Source organism: Hirundo rustica, chromosome 12 (assembly GCF_015227805.2).
Source record: "Hirundo rustica isolate bHirRus1 chromosome 12, bHirRus1.pri.v3, whole genome shotgun sequence".
In the NCBI taxonomy this organism is placed as follows: domain Eukaryota; kingdom Metazoa; phylum Chordata; class Aves; order Passeriformes; family Hirundinidae; genus Hirundo; species Hirundo rustica.
The window spans coordinates 11,938,684-11,955,249 of record NC_053461.1 but is presented as its reverse complement, the minus strand read 5'-3'; the positions used below and the strand labels follow the sequence as shown (position 1 = coordinate 11,955,249).

Genomic DNA, 16,566 nt, shown 5'->3' with positions numbered 1-16,566 from the left:
AATTTTTTAGAGCTCAAATTTATATGGTTTTATTACACAAGCAGAAGATTTGTAGTTCAGATGAGTATCAGATGTGTGAATTTTCCAAAGCAAGTGAGAATCTTAAAAAAAAAGAAAAGTTAGCTGTTCTGATTCTTCTTCAATAACAGCTGTCAACACCTGAGCATAAATTTCTGCATTCAAAAAGTAACAAGTATATATTGAGAAGGCAATAAATAATAATTTTATTTCCCTCTTCAGATATAAGGCCCAAGCCACATCACATCCAGTAGAACCAATTTAAAGGGATGAATTAGTTTCCCAATTTATTTTGAGATGGTATTGAAGACTGTTAAATTGTGTGCATGTGAGAGATCTGTTTGCTGGTCTCATTTTCCTAAGTCCCACTTATGTCTGTTGTTCTGAAGCTATATGGATTTGTACAGAATATCACAAGTTGCTTTTCTAGCTACTATGGTCATAGATAAGAGGTTTGTGTTTTTCCTGTTAATGAAATAGATAGGATGCTGTTCTTCAGCATTTCAGGCTGTTGATAAAAAACTTTGTCATAAATTCAGTTTCATCTCTGAGAAGGTCTGTAGTGAAGGCTATGCAGCCCATTTCCAAATGTCAGAAGTCGTGGGGCCTGCACTGGGGACTAGGATGCAGTGTAATAACCCAGTCTCCAAGGGTCTGGACCTGTCCTGTAAGAGCAGCTTTGGCTTTGGAGGTGCAAGAGTCGCAACGGATCCGAACCAGGGACGTGCACAGCAGAATCCACTTTACTGGGCAGTTGGGTTGGTCTGTTCCTAGCTGTTTGATCACCTATTTGTTGTTGACATGGCACCTCTTAAAATTTCTTAGGCACAGAAAAAATTGTTTTTCCTCCCTTAGGAGACAGAGCTCAGATGAAATCAAAAGAACGATAAAGTTTGGAGGAAAAAAAAGAAGCTGCGCTTGCTTTCCCGGTCTGCAGTTTGGCAGGGCATTAAGATGTCCGTGGACATGAACAGCCAGGGCTCTGACAGCAATGAAGAGGATTATGACCCTAATTGCGAGGAGGAGGAAGAGGATGAGGATCCTGGGGATATTGAGGATTATTATGATGGGGTAGCTAACGACGTGGAGCAGCAGGGAGCAGATGCCTTTGATCCAGAGGAATATCAGTTCACCTGCTTGACTTACAAGGAGTCGGAAAGCACTCTGAATGAACACATGGCCAGCTTGGCTGCCACGTTAAAGGTGAGGAAAGGTTTCTGCATTAACACAGGTGTAAGACAAGTCTGTGGTTGAACAGGCAAATGCTGAGACTACAGTTGTAATGAAAGCTGTGGCGACATTGCTGTTATGGGGGGTTGGAGGGCCATTATTGAAGGTCCCTTCTTGGAAACTGACTCAAAGGTTTACAGCTGTTACATACTGGGGCCTGAAAAATCTTCCTTACTGAATGTTGATTCTTTTTTTTTTGCAGAGCTGAGCTTCATGACCAAAATTCCTGAGTTATAACTCTTTGCATTGACACAATGCAGAGAGGGTATATAGAAAAAAAACAAATGAAACCATAAATGGTGCAGTTTGGTACACTTGTGTTTGAGAAGATAACTGACAAATAGGAAGACGTGCTAAAACACCGTAATTCTAGCAAAAACACTTTTCTTGGTTACTTCTGAGAAAATAATTACAGACTTTTAAAGTCAGATCAGCTGTCGTGCCAGTTATATTGCAGTGACAGCAATTCAAGTATGGTGAACTTGCCACCTCTTGGGGCAAGTGTGACTTAATTCATCACAGGAGTCACACGCGGAGTCAGCTCCATGGTGTTATGCTCAATAAGACTTATGTGAAGTTTTCTTTCTCTTTTTGTGACTGATTACTGTAGTGTCAGTCAAAAGAGAAGGCAGGCCAGAGGAAAGCAGAGTTTTTTAAGTGCTGGATGTGGAGGCTGGGTTGCAATTGCTGCTGCATCTACTTTGTAACAAACCAGGTCTTTTAGTGCTTCCTCTTCTCTGGAGCAGCCCCTGAAAGCGGGGCAGGTGATGACTGCAGCATGTGAAAAACCCATGTTGGGTAGGTTTTGATTCCAATTCATCCTGTCTGAATCAAAACTAATTTTAAAAAACGAGAGGGATCTCTTGATCTTTATTTGCACATCAATGGCCTGTAGAAAGAGTATAACCATAAAGCCTGAGGACTATGAAACATAAAAAACAGGCTTTAAAGGGCATCCATAATTTGATGATTTTGCCATCTGTTGTCCTTGTTCCAGCATTTACCACCTCAGAAAATGAAGTTTTACTTCTTTTTGCTCTTAAACTTGTCTCTAATTTCTTCAAAATATGCATTCTGAGCTCTGAATGCCTGCAGTTCCCTACAGATTGTCAGAAACTGGAGGCAACAGAAAAGTAAAAATGAGAATAGTTGGTCAGCATTTCTGATCCAGCTGCCAGTTGCTTTTGGTTCTTAGCAATTAAGGTTTAGAACAGCTTTTCTGTGCCTTATTGTCTGCCTTCAAATGGAACATCCTCCTAAAAGGTGATCCCTGCCATATTATTCTCTTGAATTAAATTACAGAAAGCAATACTTCTAGTCCTTAAAATTAGGTTTACAGTGTTAAAATAAAATTTTCAGGAGTTCTGAAGGTCTCATTGGCCATATATTATAGCTGCCCAGACTATACCAACCTGCTAGCTCAAATCTCATTCCATATAGTACCCAAGGAGTGAAAATCTAGATTTCTTTTATATCAAGAATATGCCTGCATATTTACTTTTAAAATTCAGTGCTACACATTTTGGTTTGTGCATAAGAAGATGAAATTGAATTTGAGTAGCAGTTTGGAAAGATGTGTTCTTGTAAGCCACATGCTCAGGCTTTAGCCCTTGAAGTGCTACATTAACTCTCTTTTCTCCAGCAAAAATAGTCCCACAGTTGCACTTTTACTGGATGTCTCTTATGTGTCTGCAGCATTTGCTTTTTGTTTCCTGGCACACTTGCTTACAATTCTTCAACAACCATATTTTCCTTCCCCTCTCTCCCCTCCAAGGAAACTTGTGATTTTGTTCGTTTTCTGAGACAAAATCGAATAGAAAGAATTAGTATTGAATTAGCAGGCATAGAGAAGAACAAAATGGAATGGAGCATGCTGAACTATTTATCATCTTTAGTTTCCATGGACTTACTGGATATGAGTAAAGAGGGGTGTAGATTTTTTAAAGAATTATATTAACTTTTTTCCTATTAATTTGCTTGAGCTGTAAAAACTGCTTTTTCTTTTTAAAACTGCCTTTTACAATGTCTTGGGTTTCCTTGGATAGTGATGATTGTTCTTTTGGAGCATCTAGTTAATTTTAATTTCATCTCCTTTACTCCTTTCTCTCCTATACTCCTTTATGGTGGATACTGATTATGTGGTGCTTTTTCAGCATTAGCTTGTATTTAAGGCAGACTGGTTGCCCCGAGAGGGAAGGCTGAAGGTAAATTAAAGATTATCTTTGACAAGTACAATGTTGAAGCCAATGGATGACTTCGATCTAAGTGATTTACTATCACAGATTAATAGATTAATACAGTTCCCTAAAGCAAATAAAAAATAAATGCAATGAATGGGCTTAAAGCTGTGTTGGAATGCTCTGCCACTCTCTGTTCTCATTGGGCGATTCACTTTCTGAGGGTTAAACTCCAGGACACATAGATGTGTATGGAGAGACTTTTTTCTTTGTGACATATTGTCTACACACCTTAAAGACCAGAAACAGAATTTCAGAGCTTTACATCTTCATATTTGTGATCTGTGCTGTTAGTGTTTAATAAGTTTAAATAGATAGTATTTCATTTACTTTGCTCATTAACCCTCAATGTTTGTTTTTCAAACTGTTTTGCTCAGCTATTTCAGACTGATTGTTAAATTCCTGTTTATTTTAAAGTGTTGTGGTAAAGGGTGGTCTTTGGAAGCCTTGGCTGCTTGCATTCTCCATGAGTTATAGCTGGCCTTATTCTCATTCTTGCTGAAGGCACTGAGCAAACTTTGCACTGGCTGGTAATGTCAGGTCAGGTGTGAACACTCTGCACATATTTAAAAGTTTGCATGCAACATTGAAAGAGAAACTCTCAACAAAATGCTTGTGTTTTGTTTACCCCAATTAGAAACAACATTCAGTTAAAATCTGAAGTCTGATAAAAGCATCAGACCCCACATGTAGGTAGATGTATGTCCTTGTATCTCTTACGGTCGTAGGAAACTTTTGCCTCAAATTCTTCTGACTTGCTTTTTGTCAAGGGTGGAAATCCAGATGGAAACATTAGTGCAAACAAGGCAGCAGCAGGCTAAACCAGCTATGCTGTGTGATGGATTTGCAGCTACATTAGTGGTTATTCCAGAACCACAGAGAAGCTAGAGAGATTTAATAAGTGTTGCTCTAAAAGTTTCTCCTTAATTTTGGTTTCAGTAAGAACTGTGAGTTCATTGGTTTTCAAGGAAAAGAAGAGGAAATCTTTGCTCCCTTGTTAGTGCCGTTAATATGAAGTTCTGAGGGAGTTAATACCCTAACTAAAATTAGGACAGTCTATCTCTGTTGAAACATACCAGAAGAAAATCTCGAATTAACACCCAAAATTGTGCTTCTCTGACCAAAAGACTTGTGAATTGAAGTAGGTCACTTTTAATTCCTCAAAAGGTCACTTGACCACAGTCAACACTTGTGAAGGACAATGCTGTCGAAAGCAGAGTGACCTGTATTGCCTGAAGACCGGCAAACAAATTTACAACAGTTCTTCTTAAGAAATAAATATAATTATAAGATAGAGTATCTTTTAAAAATAATGAATTAAAATGGTATAGTAGTAACTCTTTTTTTGAGATAACTCTGTCAGTTGTCACTGAGTGATTGTGGGTCCTGGAGTGGCTTATCAGTACATGCAAACAGTGTGATACTCAGCAGTTGTACAAACAAAGCTGAGCCTGTCACTGGCAAGCAATTAAGTGTATGGTGATGTCATATTGTTTTTGTTTGTTAATGATGCTTCCTGGCTCTGCTGAAGGTCTCCATACATATTTGGAGTATCTGTAATGTTGCAAATAACTAAATAACTGGCAGTGGTTTCTATATTTCAGTGATGAGGTAGATTTACCTAGTGTTACCTTTTTTTTTTTTTTTTTTTTTTTTAAATAAACCCCCAGATAAAACAATTGCAATTAGAATTTATGAAAAAAAGTTTACCCTGACTTTAGGTGTTAGGTGATTGTCAGTCATGAGGAAGCTGTGATCTTTCTGCATATGCAAGCTAGCAAGGGAAGATAATAATGTTCTACAGGCAATTTGAGCTGCCCACTAAAACCAAATGAATTGTAAGACTGAAGAACTTATACTTTTCACTTTACAAATTTGAGTGATCTGCTAATATTTATCAGAGAACAAAAAGCTTACTTCCTGTGCTTCCTGAAATTACAGCTTGTGATGTGGGGTTTTTTAGCTCTGTCCCTTGAAGAGTAAATCTTGGTAGATGCAAAAAGTATTTGATATCATGACACAGTTCTGTTAATCCATGTTATCACTATTGATCTTTCAGAGATAAAGCAGTTTTTCGTATATTTTGGCTCACCATACTGATGTTACATCTTTTCATGGAACCAGACTAGTATTTACTATGAAAACACAGCCCTCTGAGGCTGCTCCAAACACTCAAATTGCGCTGATAAAGAGCGGTTAGTTTGTAGAGCTGCTTGGTGAGAGCTGGCAGTGCTCCTTTGCAAATACCATCTCCAGCAAAGCCAGGGTCATGTGCAGGGGGTCTGGCAGCCCTTCCTGAAGGAGCCTGTTCCCTGCAATCACAGTGTCTGTAAAGAGCCAAATGTCAGGACCCTGGTGTGTTTGTGCCTCACTGTATTGTCCATTCAAACCATGGCCCAGAATGTGCTGTGGGGTGCTGCTGATCTGAACCGACCTGTAGTGCTGCAGTGTCATCCTTTCAGTGCCATAATGACTTCATGGAACTTTCTGCAATGTAAAATGGCAGTGTTAAAGGCTCACTGTGCCTGGGTACCTCAGGTGCAGGAGAGGGATTAAAGCCCCTTGAAATATTAAAATGCACGTACATAAGAACAGTGTTTCATAAATTTATGTTTAAAGTCCATAAGCACCAATATTGGTAAGTATTAGCAAGCAGTAAATATTTAAACTTTTTTTTTTTTTTTTTTTAATGGCAGAACCTGATAGGCAAATTTGACTTTTTCACAGAGCCCCTGTGGTGCTGTTTGGCAAAGATAACATACTGTTTCAAAGTACCCATAAACCCTTAGATTAGCCAGGACGTGCAGGTTTATATCTATACTGTGTTCTGTATTTTAACACCAAGCCAACATTATGTGGGACATCGAGTCTGAAGCTGTAACCCTTAGGAGCACTCGTGTTTCAGACATACCTTTGTCCTTTATCCGCTTTTTGTTCCCAAACAGAAAGATCCTGGAAGTTCTGCAATGCAAAAGTTGAGGTTTTGCCTAGGCATTCACAACGCCTGTACTTCAGTAGTGTCAGGAGGACACGAGTGTGTCTAACTTCAGTGTAACTGTCTTCAGTGTGTTTTGTTTTGGCTCATAAAAGTCTTTTTGTTTTTTAAAAATGTATTAAATTTTTGTAGACTTCTGGTCAGCAGAATAAAAGAGCTGGCTGGAGAGCCCAGACCTTGCAACCTTGTGACACCTTCCTGGTGTCATTTGAGGAGAGAAAACAATTTTGTTACTTACTGTCCAGGACTGCTGAAATTCTCAACTTGACTGGAAAGATGAGCCATAAATGTGGAGGGTGATTATAGCCCACACATTTCTTTGTGATTCACACCTTAAGTGTATCTTACAGCCAGTATGACTCTGCAATGAGCAAAAAAATCTGTTCGCAGCTGTTGATGAGTGTGATCTTGGTGGGAGGTAGAGGCAAGACTCGGGTCAATAAAAATGCCAAAACAATCTCTCAGTAACTGTTTCATGTTGCAAGCTTACAGCTGGACATCGTGATCGCAGGAGCAGCGTGAAGCAACTGAGCACTTTGCCATATTTGTCCTGTGCCTATTAAGGATGGCGCAGCAGAAACAAGCTGTGTTGTGCACTGTGAAACAGCGTTGTGCAAAGCAGATGTTCCTCCTCTTCATCTTTGTGTAACAGAAGTAAAATGCCCTTGGTGCTGGGGTTGTTGGGTGAAGGACTGTGTTTTTTGCAACTGAGCAGGGATTACTCACTGCAACATTACCTAAGCCCTGCTCCAGTGTGGCTGTGTGCACACACCAGTGCTCCCAGTTTGGGCTGGCTACCCAGTGTTGTGAGCCGCTGGCCACAGTTGTATGGGTCCAGGTTATTACCAGACCATGGCTTCCTCCCTGTGCACTTTCTGAGTCATCCTCTCTGTCAACCAGAAGAAATTGTGTTAGTGTTTTGCTGGGAAAGCGCCTCAGCAGGGGCTGTGTGCAGTGGGGTGTGTTGCTGGGTGTTGGCAGCATTCAGGGAGCACGGTGCAGCGTGTGCTGGGCACTGGCGTGCTCACACTATGTTGCTTTGGAAAGAATAACTGCAGGGAGGACAGCTGGGGAGTCTCATGTCAATCTTAGATCCGTGAGCTGTCTTACAGCTTTCTTGCTGCATTGCTTTCGCTCTAAATCTTTCAAAGAAGGGATCTCATAGCTGTTTTGTAATGATGCCTTCTGGCATACCAGCTTGCTTAAATGTTTCTGTTCTTTTAATATTTATTTCTGAATTTCCTCAGGAAGAATAGCCTAACAGCTTGAGAAATACGTATGTTGAGATTTCCTAGCCGAGTCCTACTGATCCTGTTTGTTGGCAGCTGCAGCTGAAATTGTTGCTGTCCTTGTGTAGGAGAGCGGATGGATTAAAGCAATGTGTAAATGTGGGGTAAGAGCTAGAATTTAACCCCAGATCCCCCTTTCTTCAGCATGTGGCCAACTAGGTTATGCACTGACAGCTTCACAACCATGGTGTAACACCAGCAGTGTTTGTTATTCCCAAACTGCAGTCTGCCTCCTAGATATGCTTCTAATCTTGCAGACTGACACCAGGTCTCTGCATGCCAGAAGGTGAGTGACGGGGTACAGATTAAATCCCTGTGATCAAGCAGAGCTTATGCAGTGCTGTTTGACACAACCTTTCCATGGTGTTGAGAGTACAGCTATAGTCTCTTAAATGGCATTTCTTAACCTGCTGCAGCCTGCAGTCCGTAATCAGGAGAGGGCCTGAAGTGTCAGACAAATCGTAATCAATCCTCTGCATGAAACCCAACAGTGGAGGACTTCTCATTTAAAAAAAAAAAAAAGACTGAACACAAGAAACAAAGAAATGCAGCATGTGTGATTTTGTTGTAAGACTGTCTGGTTTTCCTGTTTGATGAAATTAATTTGAGTTCGGTTTTGAAAACAATCTTATTCTCAGAAATCTGTAACATATGAAAGATTTTGCTACAAGACTGAGCACTTGGGGTGTTTATGGCAGGTGATGTGAATCATATCTCAAGCCCCTGCACCCTCCTGAGTTTTCTACTAGGATTACATACTGGAAGTCTGCTCACAAGAGGTAGATCAAAGGACAAAGTGTGGTCCAAAAAAAAGCTTTGGGTTGCCCTTTCTTAATTCTTGCTACTTCTGCAGTTTTCTTAGAAACCCTCTGGTAAAAGCAGTCACATAATTTTTCCAGTGGGCCATAGCAGGAGTCAGATCTACTTTCTACAAGAAAAACAAGTATAAAATGAATGTTTTTTCCATTTGTGGGTCACCTTCCTTACCTCAGCATACTGAAGTAAAGCATAACTGAAGGGATTTTTTTTTTTTCAGTGAAATTTTTCAGTACAAATTATGGTTCCTTTCTAAGGTGTTACTCTACTGCCAGCTCAGCCAGTGTCTATTTTGCCATAGTTTCTCACCAGCAGAAACAATTTCAGAAGCTTTTGCTCTGCCTGCCTTTCCTGTAGTAAAGAATTTTAGTGTGTTTTTAGAAGCTTGGATGCAACACGCAGACTAGTATCTTTTGAAGTTCATCCTCTCATTGTAGAACTAACAAAAACTATTTGTGGATTAAAACAAATGCATCTCAAGATTAATCCTATTTGCTTAAATCTATTTGTATAAAAACCTTTGATTAGGGAAAAGAAAAGAAATGGAAGCTACATTTCTTTATGCCAGATTTGTGCTCTTCTTGGGCAGACATTTCAGTGCAATTCTGATCTAACAGGAATTGTCAGCTTGGTGCAAAGCTGTGGGATGTCAGCTCCAAACAGATCCTATCGTCTCCAATTCGTCCTGAATTGAATCTCTTTAGGAGCCATGTGATGATCGTTGGGTTTTAATTCCTTATACTACATCTCTGCAAAAATGAGGATTGAAATGCACCTTCAAAAAATAGGCCTTCCCTTTGAGAAAAGTGAAATTAATTCATGGGATATGCATGCAATATAAATATGCTTGAGCAATTTCTGTAGAATATAAGTTCTACAAAAGGTGGTGGGTTTTTTAGCTTTTAGGAAACACTTCCATCTGAAATAGCAATTGTCAAGGTGGCATGGTTGAAAAGATTTTCTGCTGTAAAGAGATAAAACATCAGCTCTCCAAACAGTTTGGCTTATCTAAGGAAGCAAGTTCAGACAATTGTTTTAGAGCCCTCTGAACACAGCAAGGTAACTGCAGAGAGTCTTTGCAAATTCTTTTGATATTGTCTTGTCCTAAAGAGTGCCAGACTCTTTGGCGCTTCAGAAGTGTGAGAATTTTGCATATCTTGCGCACTAAAAAACCTAGGAGATAAATGGAGATGGAAATAATAATGGAAAAAAAAAATAAATTTGTGCACTCTTCCAGAAAATGCGTTAGATTTGTGTTTGATGCAGTGGCATTACTATTTTGTTCCACTTTCAGAATCTGGTTTTGTTCAGCACCATGTAAAATCTTCAGATTTTTACAGCTCCTGTAGAATCTTTCCCTTATGCAGAGCAGCTTCCTCTTGGCATCCTTGTCCTGTGCATAGATGCTGCTCCCCTTTTCCAGTGCACTGATCGACATTTGGTGCCCATTCCTGGTGATCAGCAGCCCTCCCTAAGTCAGAGTTAAACTGGTGGAGGTTTGGAAGAGGCTTTGGAGGTGGTAGATTTCCTGTTTTAAAACAAAGCTAGAAATGGCAGATTGGATGAGATTCTGTCTGTTCAGCTTTGCTGCCACATCATGGAGAAAGAAGTCTGATCTTCAGTCAGAAATTTTCCAGGTTCAGATTTGGACTGAGTTGATGTTTGATGTTAAGGTTTTAAGCTGGTGGTGGAGAAATGAGAATGAGGAAAAAAAAAATTAATATGACTGCTGGTTTCATCTACTAAACTTTAATAAATTTAATCCCAGATAGAGGAGTTCTGGAGAAATCAGGCTACATGGAAGCACTGGCATAATTGATGGGTTGCAGGTAAATACTGCAATAGTGCAACATATAAAATGTGCATTCCCCTTTGCACTAGGGGTCTGTAGAAGTATTTCACTAAATGAAGCTGCTGCCAGCAGGATGCCAAGTGGGGGTGTTACTGCCTTTTTTGGTTCTTAGGATTCTGAAATGAGAATAGGAAAGTTTAAATAAAGCAGACAATTTATCAGAGGCGTAATGTTTTTTAATGTGTTTTGTGTCTGAGACAAAGCATTACTGTTCCTGAGATGTTGTGGCACCCAGTGACTGCTAGGGGACTGAATCAGTGCTCTTTCTGAAGTGTTTTATAAGTTTGAGATACTTCATTGAGTGAAACTTTTGACTGTCCAGGAAATGCTTCACTGGACAGTGTGCTGGTAGTAGTGGCTTCTCTACATTGCTCCTTCAGTACTGTAAAGTAACTCGTTATGTACACACGGACCAAACTTCTGATTGCAATGGGATTTTTCTGTGTTCAGCATGTTTTTGCTCCTGCTTACAAAGAAATACTTTAACTGTTCTGGGGTGTTATTGTGGAAAAACTGGCTGACTTGGTACAATCATTCAGTCATTGTGAGTGTACAGTCATTGAAGGGAGGTAATCAGCAGAAGCAGAGTTTTGTTAAACTTTTGTTTTTCTTTTCACACTTGTTTTCTGCAATCTCCTCAGTAGCGTTGGCCCCTGATGGTATTTATGTTTGTCTTCTGAATTACCAGGCTTGCTGTTGGTGAGCAGGATATAGCATGTGGTGAGACTCCACTAGTACAGCCCCAGCATCATCAGTTGTTTGCTCCTTTCCCATCCCACTTTTTTTACAGTCTGAATATTACCTTATCATTAATCTGTAAGAATTGGTACTTCTTTGCCAAGGAGACTGTGCATATGTTGCTGCAACTGTCTCACTCTTGGACTTCTGTTTCACAAGATCACCCGCAGTCTGATCAGGTAGTATCAAAATTTTTTCTGCTTCAGGGCTTTTATGAAAGTGGTGTAATGTCATGGATCAGACTTTATGAATTGAAAAGGTATCCGTTTTATATTCTTGTGTGCTTTTATAATGAAAGTACTAAAATTGTGCTTGTAGTTGGAGTTAAATAGGAATAGTCACAGAAGCTTTGTTACTGTTCTAGATCTGATAGTCTGGCATCCTTCTGGAGCATTAACTCCATGTTGCCTGACATATAATTTGGCTCAAAAGCATTTGATTGTGTTAGGATAGTTTGTTAGATTTCAGAAATGTCTGCTGGTATTTGTCTTTCTCTTTCCATACATCTTCAGTCTTGAGTGTACTTGACTCCTCCTCGGGGAACAAGCAACTCCAGGGAATCGTGATGCTGCAACAAAGGCTATACCTCAGGCTCTGAAAATCCAACTGAAAAACACCCATTTTCCTATGTTACAAATCAGCTTCCCATTTAAGCCCAGCAGTTTGTTTTCTTCTGTCAGTTCTTCCTTACTGCTACTGAGAAGTAGTTTCATTACTGCTAAAGAATGATTCATTAGCATGTGGTTTGCGTTTGTAGGAAGCCAGTCTTGTAGAAACCACATTCCTGATGCTTGTTTGTTTTACAGACTCAAATGCAGATGTTTTCCTTGTACAAACAAGTCAGAGGTGTCTGTCTGGGTCTGCCAGGCTGGGGGCTTAAGATAACAACCTATCCCAGGCTGGCAGTGTCACTTCATCCATGCAGATTGTGTGTGTTGGCAGCAGCAGCCCTGTGTGCCACGCTCCATCTAATCACAGGCTTCTGTGCTGGGAGGGAGAGCAGTGCTGCCTGGCAGCCTTTGTTTTCAGAGGGTCACATCACATTGCTGGTAAAGTTGAGGAAGGTGACATGCCAGATCTTGCACGGCATGAGCTAGTGCTTTGGTTCTTCTAGAAAAAGGGTTATATGTACATTGAAAATTGCTCTTTTATTAGTGGGATTTCTTAGTGGCCAGCAAAGGGGACACATCAGAACGTAGAGATGGGTAAGAGTCAGTTAAACACCATATCTGCTTTATGTGTTGGTGTTGCCCTGGTTTAATTCGCTGACCCAGCCCAACTGGCTGAAAAATGCCAGTGCAGGTCCAGGGCAGTATCATGTGGCAGCAGTAGGTCAGTTGTGTTGTGAAACTGCACCTCTTCAGCAGGGTTGGCTTAGGAGAGTAATGAATATGCTGCTTCTCGATGTGCAGAGCCTGACTCTTTTTGTAGGAGTGACCATTGCTTGTTTTTCCTTCCAGGATTGTGGTGGTGTGCTGTCTGTACTACATCACATCCTGTGATTCACCTGTAGCAGGATTCCAGAAGGCCTGTGGCATTTCAGGCGATGACTGGGACTGAGAGCTTCTCTAGGAGAAAAAAAAAGCAACTCTTCCTGCAGCTAGAACAGAAGGGGCTGTCTTCCGTGAGCAAAGTAGAGAGATGCTGTGATGATAGCTTGTCTTGGAGTGCGAGAGGCAGAGCCCTTTAGTGTCAGAGGGAATTTGAATGCAGAATGTGCAGACACCAAACCTCCCTGTGTGCTTCCTAGCTCAAATAGCAGTGAGAGACAGGTGTTCTCAGCCCTCTGAATTCCCCTGGAAAAGGTCTGTTGTTTAGAGGGCACCTGCTCTGTTTGAACTCTAGGACCTGAAGAGGTTTAGAAGCAGGGTGAAGGTCTATCAGCTCAGCAGATGTCTGTCATCTTGGTGGGTAGGAGTCTTTTTGTGCAAGCAGAGAAGTCTGTTCTTCTGAAATAAACCAATACATAAAATGAAGGAGAACTTGTTTGCTTGTACCCTTGTAGCATGACTTTAAATGTCATGTTGCAGTACTCTGATGGTGCTCAGGCTAGCACCGTTTGTGCTAGTGTTTGCCAAGAGTCCACGTAATGCAAGCAGTTCTGCATGGAAACAGGCCCTGTCACAGTAGTTTTCTCTCTTCCTCTCCACTCCAGCGTGTAACTTTCTTCTCTACAGTGAAGGGCTGGCAAAATGTTTTGTATTTTCCCCACAGCCTTTGCTGTCACAGTTTGCCTGCATTTACAGCATGTTGCTTTTTCTCCACCTCAGTAAGTGGTGTCTGTCTGCCCTGGGGTTCCTACTTTGCGTTTTTGGGAGGACCCCAATCACAGTCTGGTCCAGCCCTCCGGAGTGGTGATGACAGTCGGGACTGGATGTGGGGCTTCCATGAGCAGTTTAGCTAATCCAGTGCATTCTTGATTCCTTCCTGTCAGTGCTATTGTAACACAGTGAGTTGGTTTTTGGTATACCCATACTTCATTGCAGCTTTTGTATTGCAGATGTACTGGCTGTGAATTGATTATCACTGGGATATTGTACTGAATTTATACAATTTTTATATGAAAATCATACACCTAAGCAGAGGTGTGGCTTCAAAATGTGCAAAGTTTGACCTCTTTTTTTTTTTCTTTTCCACCTAGGTATCACATGCTGTTGCAAAACTAGTATTAGTTAGTTTCCACTGGCAAATCTCAGAGATTTTGGAAAGGTAAGTGTAAATAGCCTTATCTCATCTGTGCTTAGTGCTTTCCCCCCTGGCTTTGCAGAAATGCTCAGGGTGCTCTACACGTGTATTTTTTGGCAAGTGTCTTTGGACCTTGAAGCAGGACATGCAGTCCATTTTAGGGAGCAGAGGAAGACTTCTGATTTGTTGAGGCTGCACTGCCTGTAAGAAATTTTTAAACAGGGAGAGGGTAGTAGTGGTCAGCGTCTTTCAGTTTAGGAATTATTGTTATGCTAGGAACCATCTAGGTAGATTAATCTAAAAATTTTGAGATAACAGATTGGGAGTGCTGCATCTGTATTTATTTAATAGACATAAAGATAACATATGTTCTGCTTTGAACTTAGGAGCTATAAATCATAAAGGAGCACTGACCCTACACTGATGTCGTCTTTAGTAGTACATTCACACTGAAGTTTTTGTTCCTTTTGATGTTAAGTGATTTTTTTTTTCCCAAGCTGGCCAGCATTTGGAGAGCAGGAGAAGGTGACATGAGAGAACGAGAGAACTGAGCACTGCAGCTCCCTTGTTTGGTCAGTGTCACTGTAACAAAGCCCTCCAACTGATTTCAAAAAGAGGGTTCAGACTTGGCCCAAACAGACACAAGGAGGTGCATTGGGAGGCACTGCTGGATGGCAGCCCCTCCACAAAATACTGGCTCAGAACTGAACATTGTCTGAAAATAGAGAGCATATCAGCTTGACTCATTCTGCCCAGACATTTTTGGCCCTGTAGCCAGCAGCTTCATCCAGAGAACGTATGGAAAATGCATCCTGTGTATGGATGCCGTTGCCTCCTTGGTTACCATGTATTCTGTGGAACCTTTTCTCTGGGGTTCAAGGAGGGTGAGATTCCTGCACAGCAGCTCAGGTTAACTGATGAGACTTAAACAAGAGGAAATTTGGGGAAGGGTTTACTTCTAAAGTGATGAATTTGAAAATTGTTCTCCAGTTGATCTAGTCCTCAAACTTCTCTCTTGGTACAAAATGACATTCTCAAAAGAAAACTCACGTTACAACTAAGAAGTGCTGGTGAGGAGGGAGGACTTAAAGCAAGGCCACAGCAGTGATGCTGCTGTTTCTGAATTCAGTGAGATATAAACATTCATCCATAAAGGAAATCACAAACAGCAAAATGTGGTTCATTCTATGGCTGCTGATAGACAGCTTCATATGCTTAAAGGGTGATAATCTGTCACAGAGTAATTACGAAACTAGACAATAGTCTGGAGTTAAAGTGAGACTTAACCAGGACAGCTTAATTTTACAGAGGAATAGGAGACAGTCTGGAGCCTCACTGGTGTGTGTTACTGTGGACAGTGGCTTAGGACTACTCTAGGGGTGTGGATGGAAAATCTTAGCTTAAAAATAACTTCTCAGGGAAGGGAGACAGTTGTAGAATAATATTCATCAAGGTGCATAAGGGAAATGTTAATGCATTACCAGGAGAGGTAGTATTTCTGGTTCTGGTATTTTCTGGTATGAGAATAAACTCTCATAAAGTTTTGTTGATGGGAGCTCAGCTCTCTGTAAGAAGTAGCCTCACACAGGAGACATTTCCATTTTCTTTGTTGAAACCTCTCCTGCTATTTGCACAGAGACAACTGTTTATTCAGGCAAGAAGGATCAATTTAACAATGCAAAATGTATTCAGAGCTTGATTTGATCATTCTTCAATTGCCTTTTCAGGCACAAGTCTAATGCTGCCCAGTTGCTAGTAGAAGCACGAGTTCAGCCCACCTCATCCAAACATGTAAGTATGCAAACTATCCCGTCTGTTCCCTTGGCAGACACCTCTGACCCCCCTCCTGGGGGATTGCATTACTAATGGCATACTCTGTCCAATGTTAACCCTTTGCAAACTCAGGTCTGACACCCTGATTCATTGCTGGGTTTACTTCTGAAATGAGAATGCATTCAGGAGGTCTCTAATATTTAAACAGCAGCTTTGCTGTTGGCTTGCGGGTAGTGTTCACGAATTACTTTCTTCAATAAATTAGGATCATTTTTTGGCATGGTTGATGGCAGACAATGGAAGGAGCAGAGTGCATGGGCTTGGCTGCCTCTTCCAATTCTGTTCTCTGTAAAAAGACATTGAGAAGAAGTTCTGGCTGCACAGAGGGAACAGCGCTTGTCTGGAACAGATTTTTAATTCTTTTTTATCTTTTCTTTTACCTTTTTTATCTTTTTTAATCTATTTGCACTCCTCAGGGATGCTGAAGCTAAACCTGTGAGCTGTGTTGCTGCTGAGTCAGTCAGTGCTGATATTTGAGCCAGCAATTTGATTTTTGTAGCCAGGACTGCACAGATCTTCAGATACATTTTTCCCCCCCTTTAAATAGAAACTTCCTGTTGCATGTTTATAGATTCCATCCACAGTGGGTGTCCTGGTACAATGCAGCATTACCCCAGGAACACATTGCCATGTGTCAGATTTTGAGTGATAAAATACTACATCTGGGTTGTGGGGGAGAGGAGATCTTAAAAGTCTGATTTGGCATCTGAGCTCTCTTATAACTAGCAGATAGTGAAAAAGCTAGGTTGACAGAAATGTAAGCTTCATGGGCTCAATTAATCTGCCTAAAGTCTAGAAAAAAACAATCCTTCTAATTTGACATACCTGCAGATTAGTCCGTGTATTTCAAGATTTATCCAAGTCTTGTATAGC

The 16,566-nt window shown here is 40.8% G+C and overlaps 1 protein-coding gene across 2 annotated transcripts in view; it reads left to right on the top strand.

The window, feature by feature from the left end:
• ARIH2 (ariadne RBR E3 ubiquitin protein ligase 2) overlaps positions 1–16,566 on the top strand; it is a 35,275-nt gene that overhangs the window by 3,419 nt on the left and 15,290 nt on the right. For both annotated transcript variants that reach the window (XM_040076817.2, XM_040076816.1), the window contains exons 2-4: positions 874–1,221; positions 13,817–13,884; positions 15,588–15,651. In XM_040076817.2, the coding sequence (XP_039932751.1) occupies positions 973–1,221; positions 13,817–13,884; positions 15,588–15,651 (381 nt within the window). In that variant the 5' untranslated portion in view covers positions 874–972. The remainder of the gene's footprint in view (positions 1–873; positions 1,222–13,816; positions 13,885–15,587; positions 15,652–16,566) is intronic.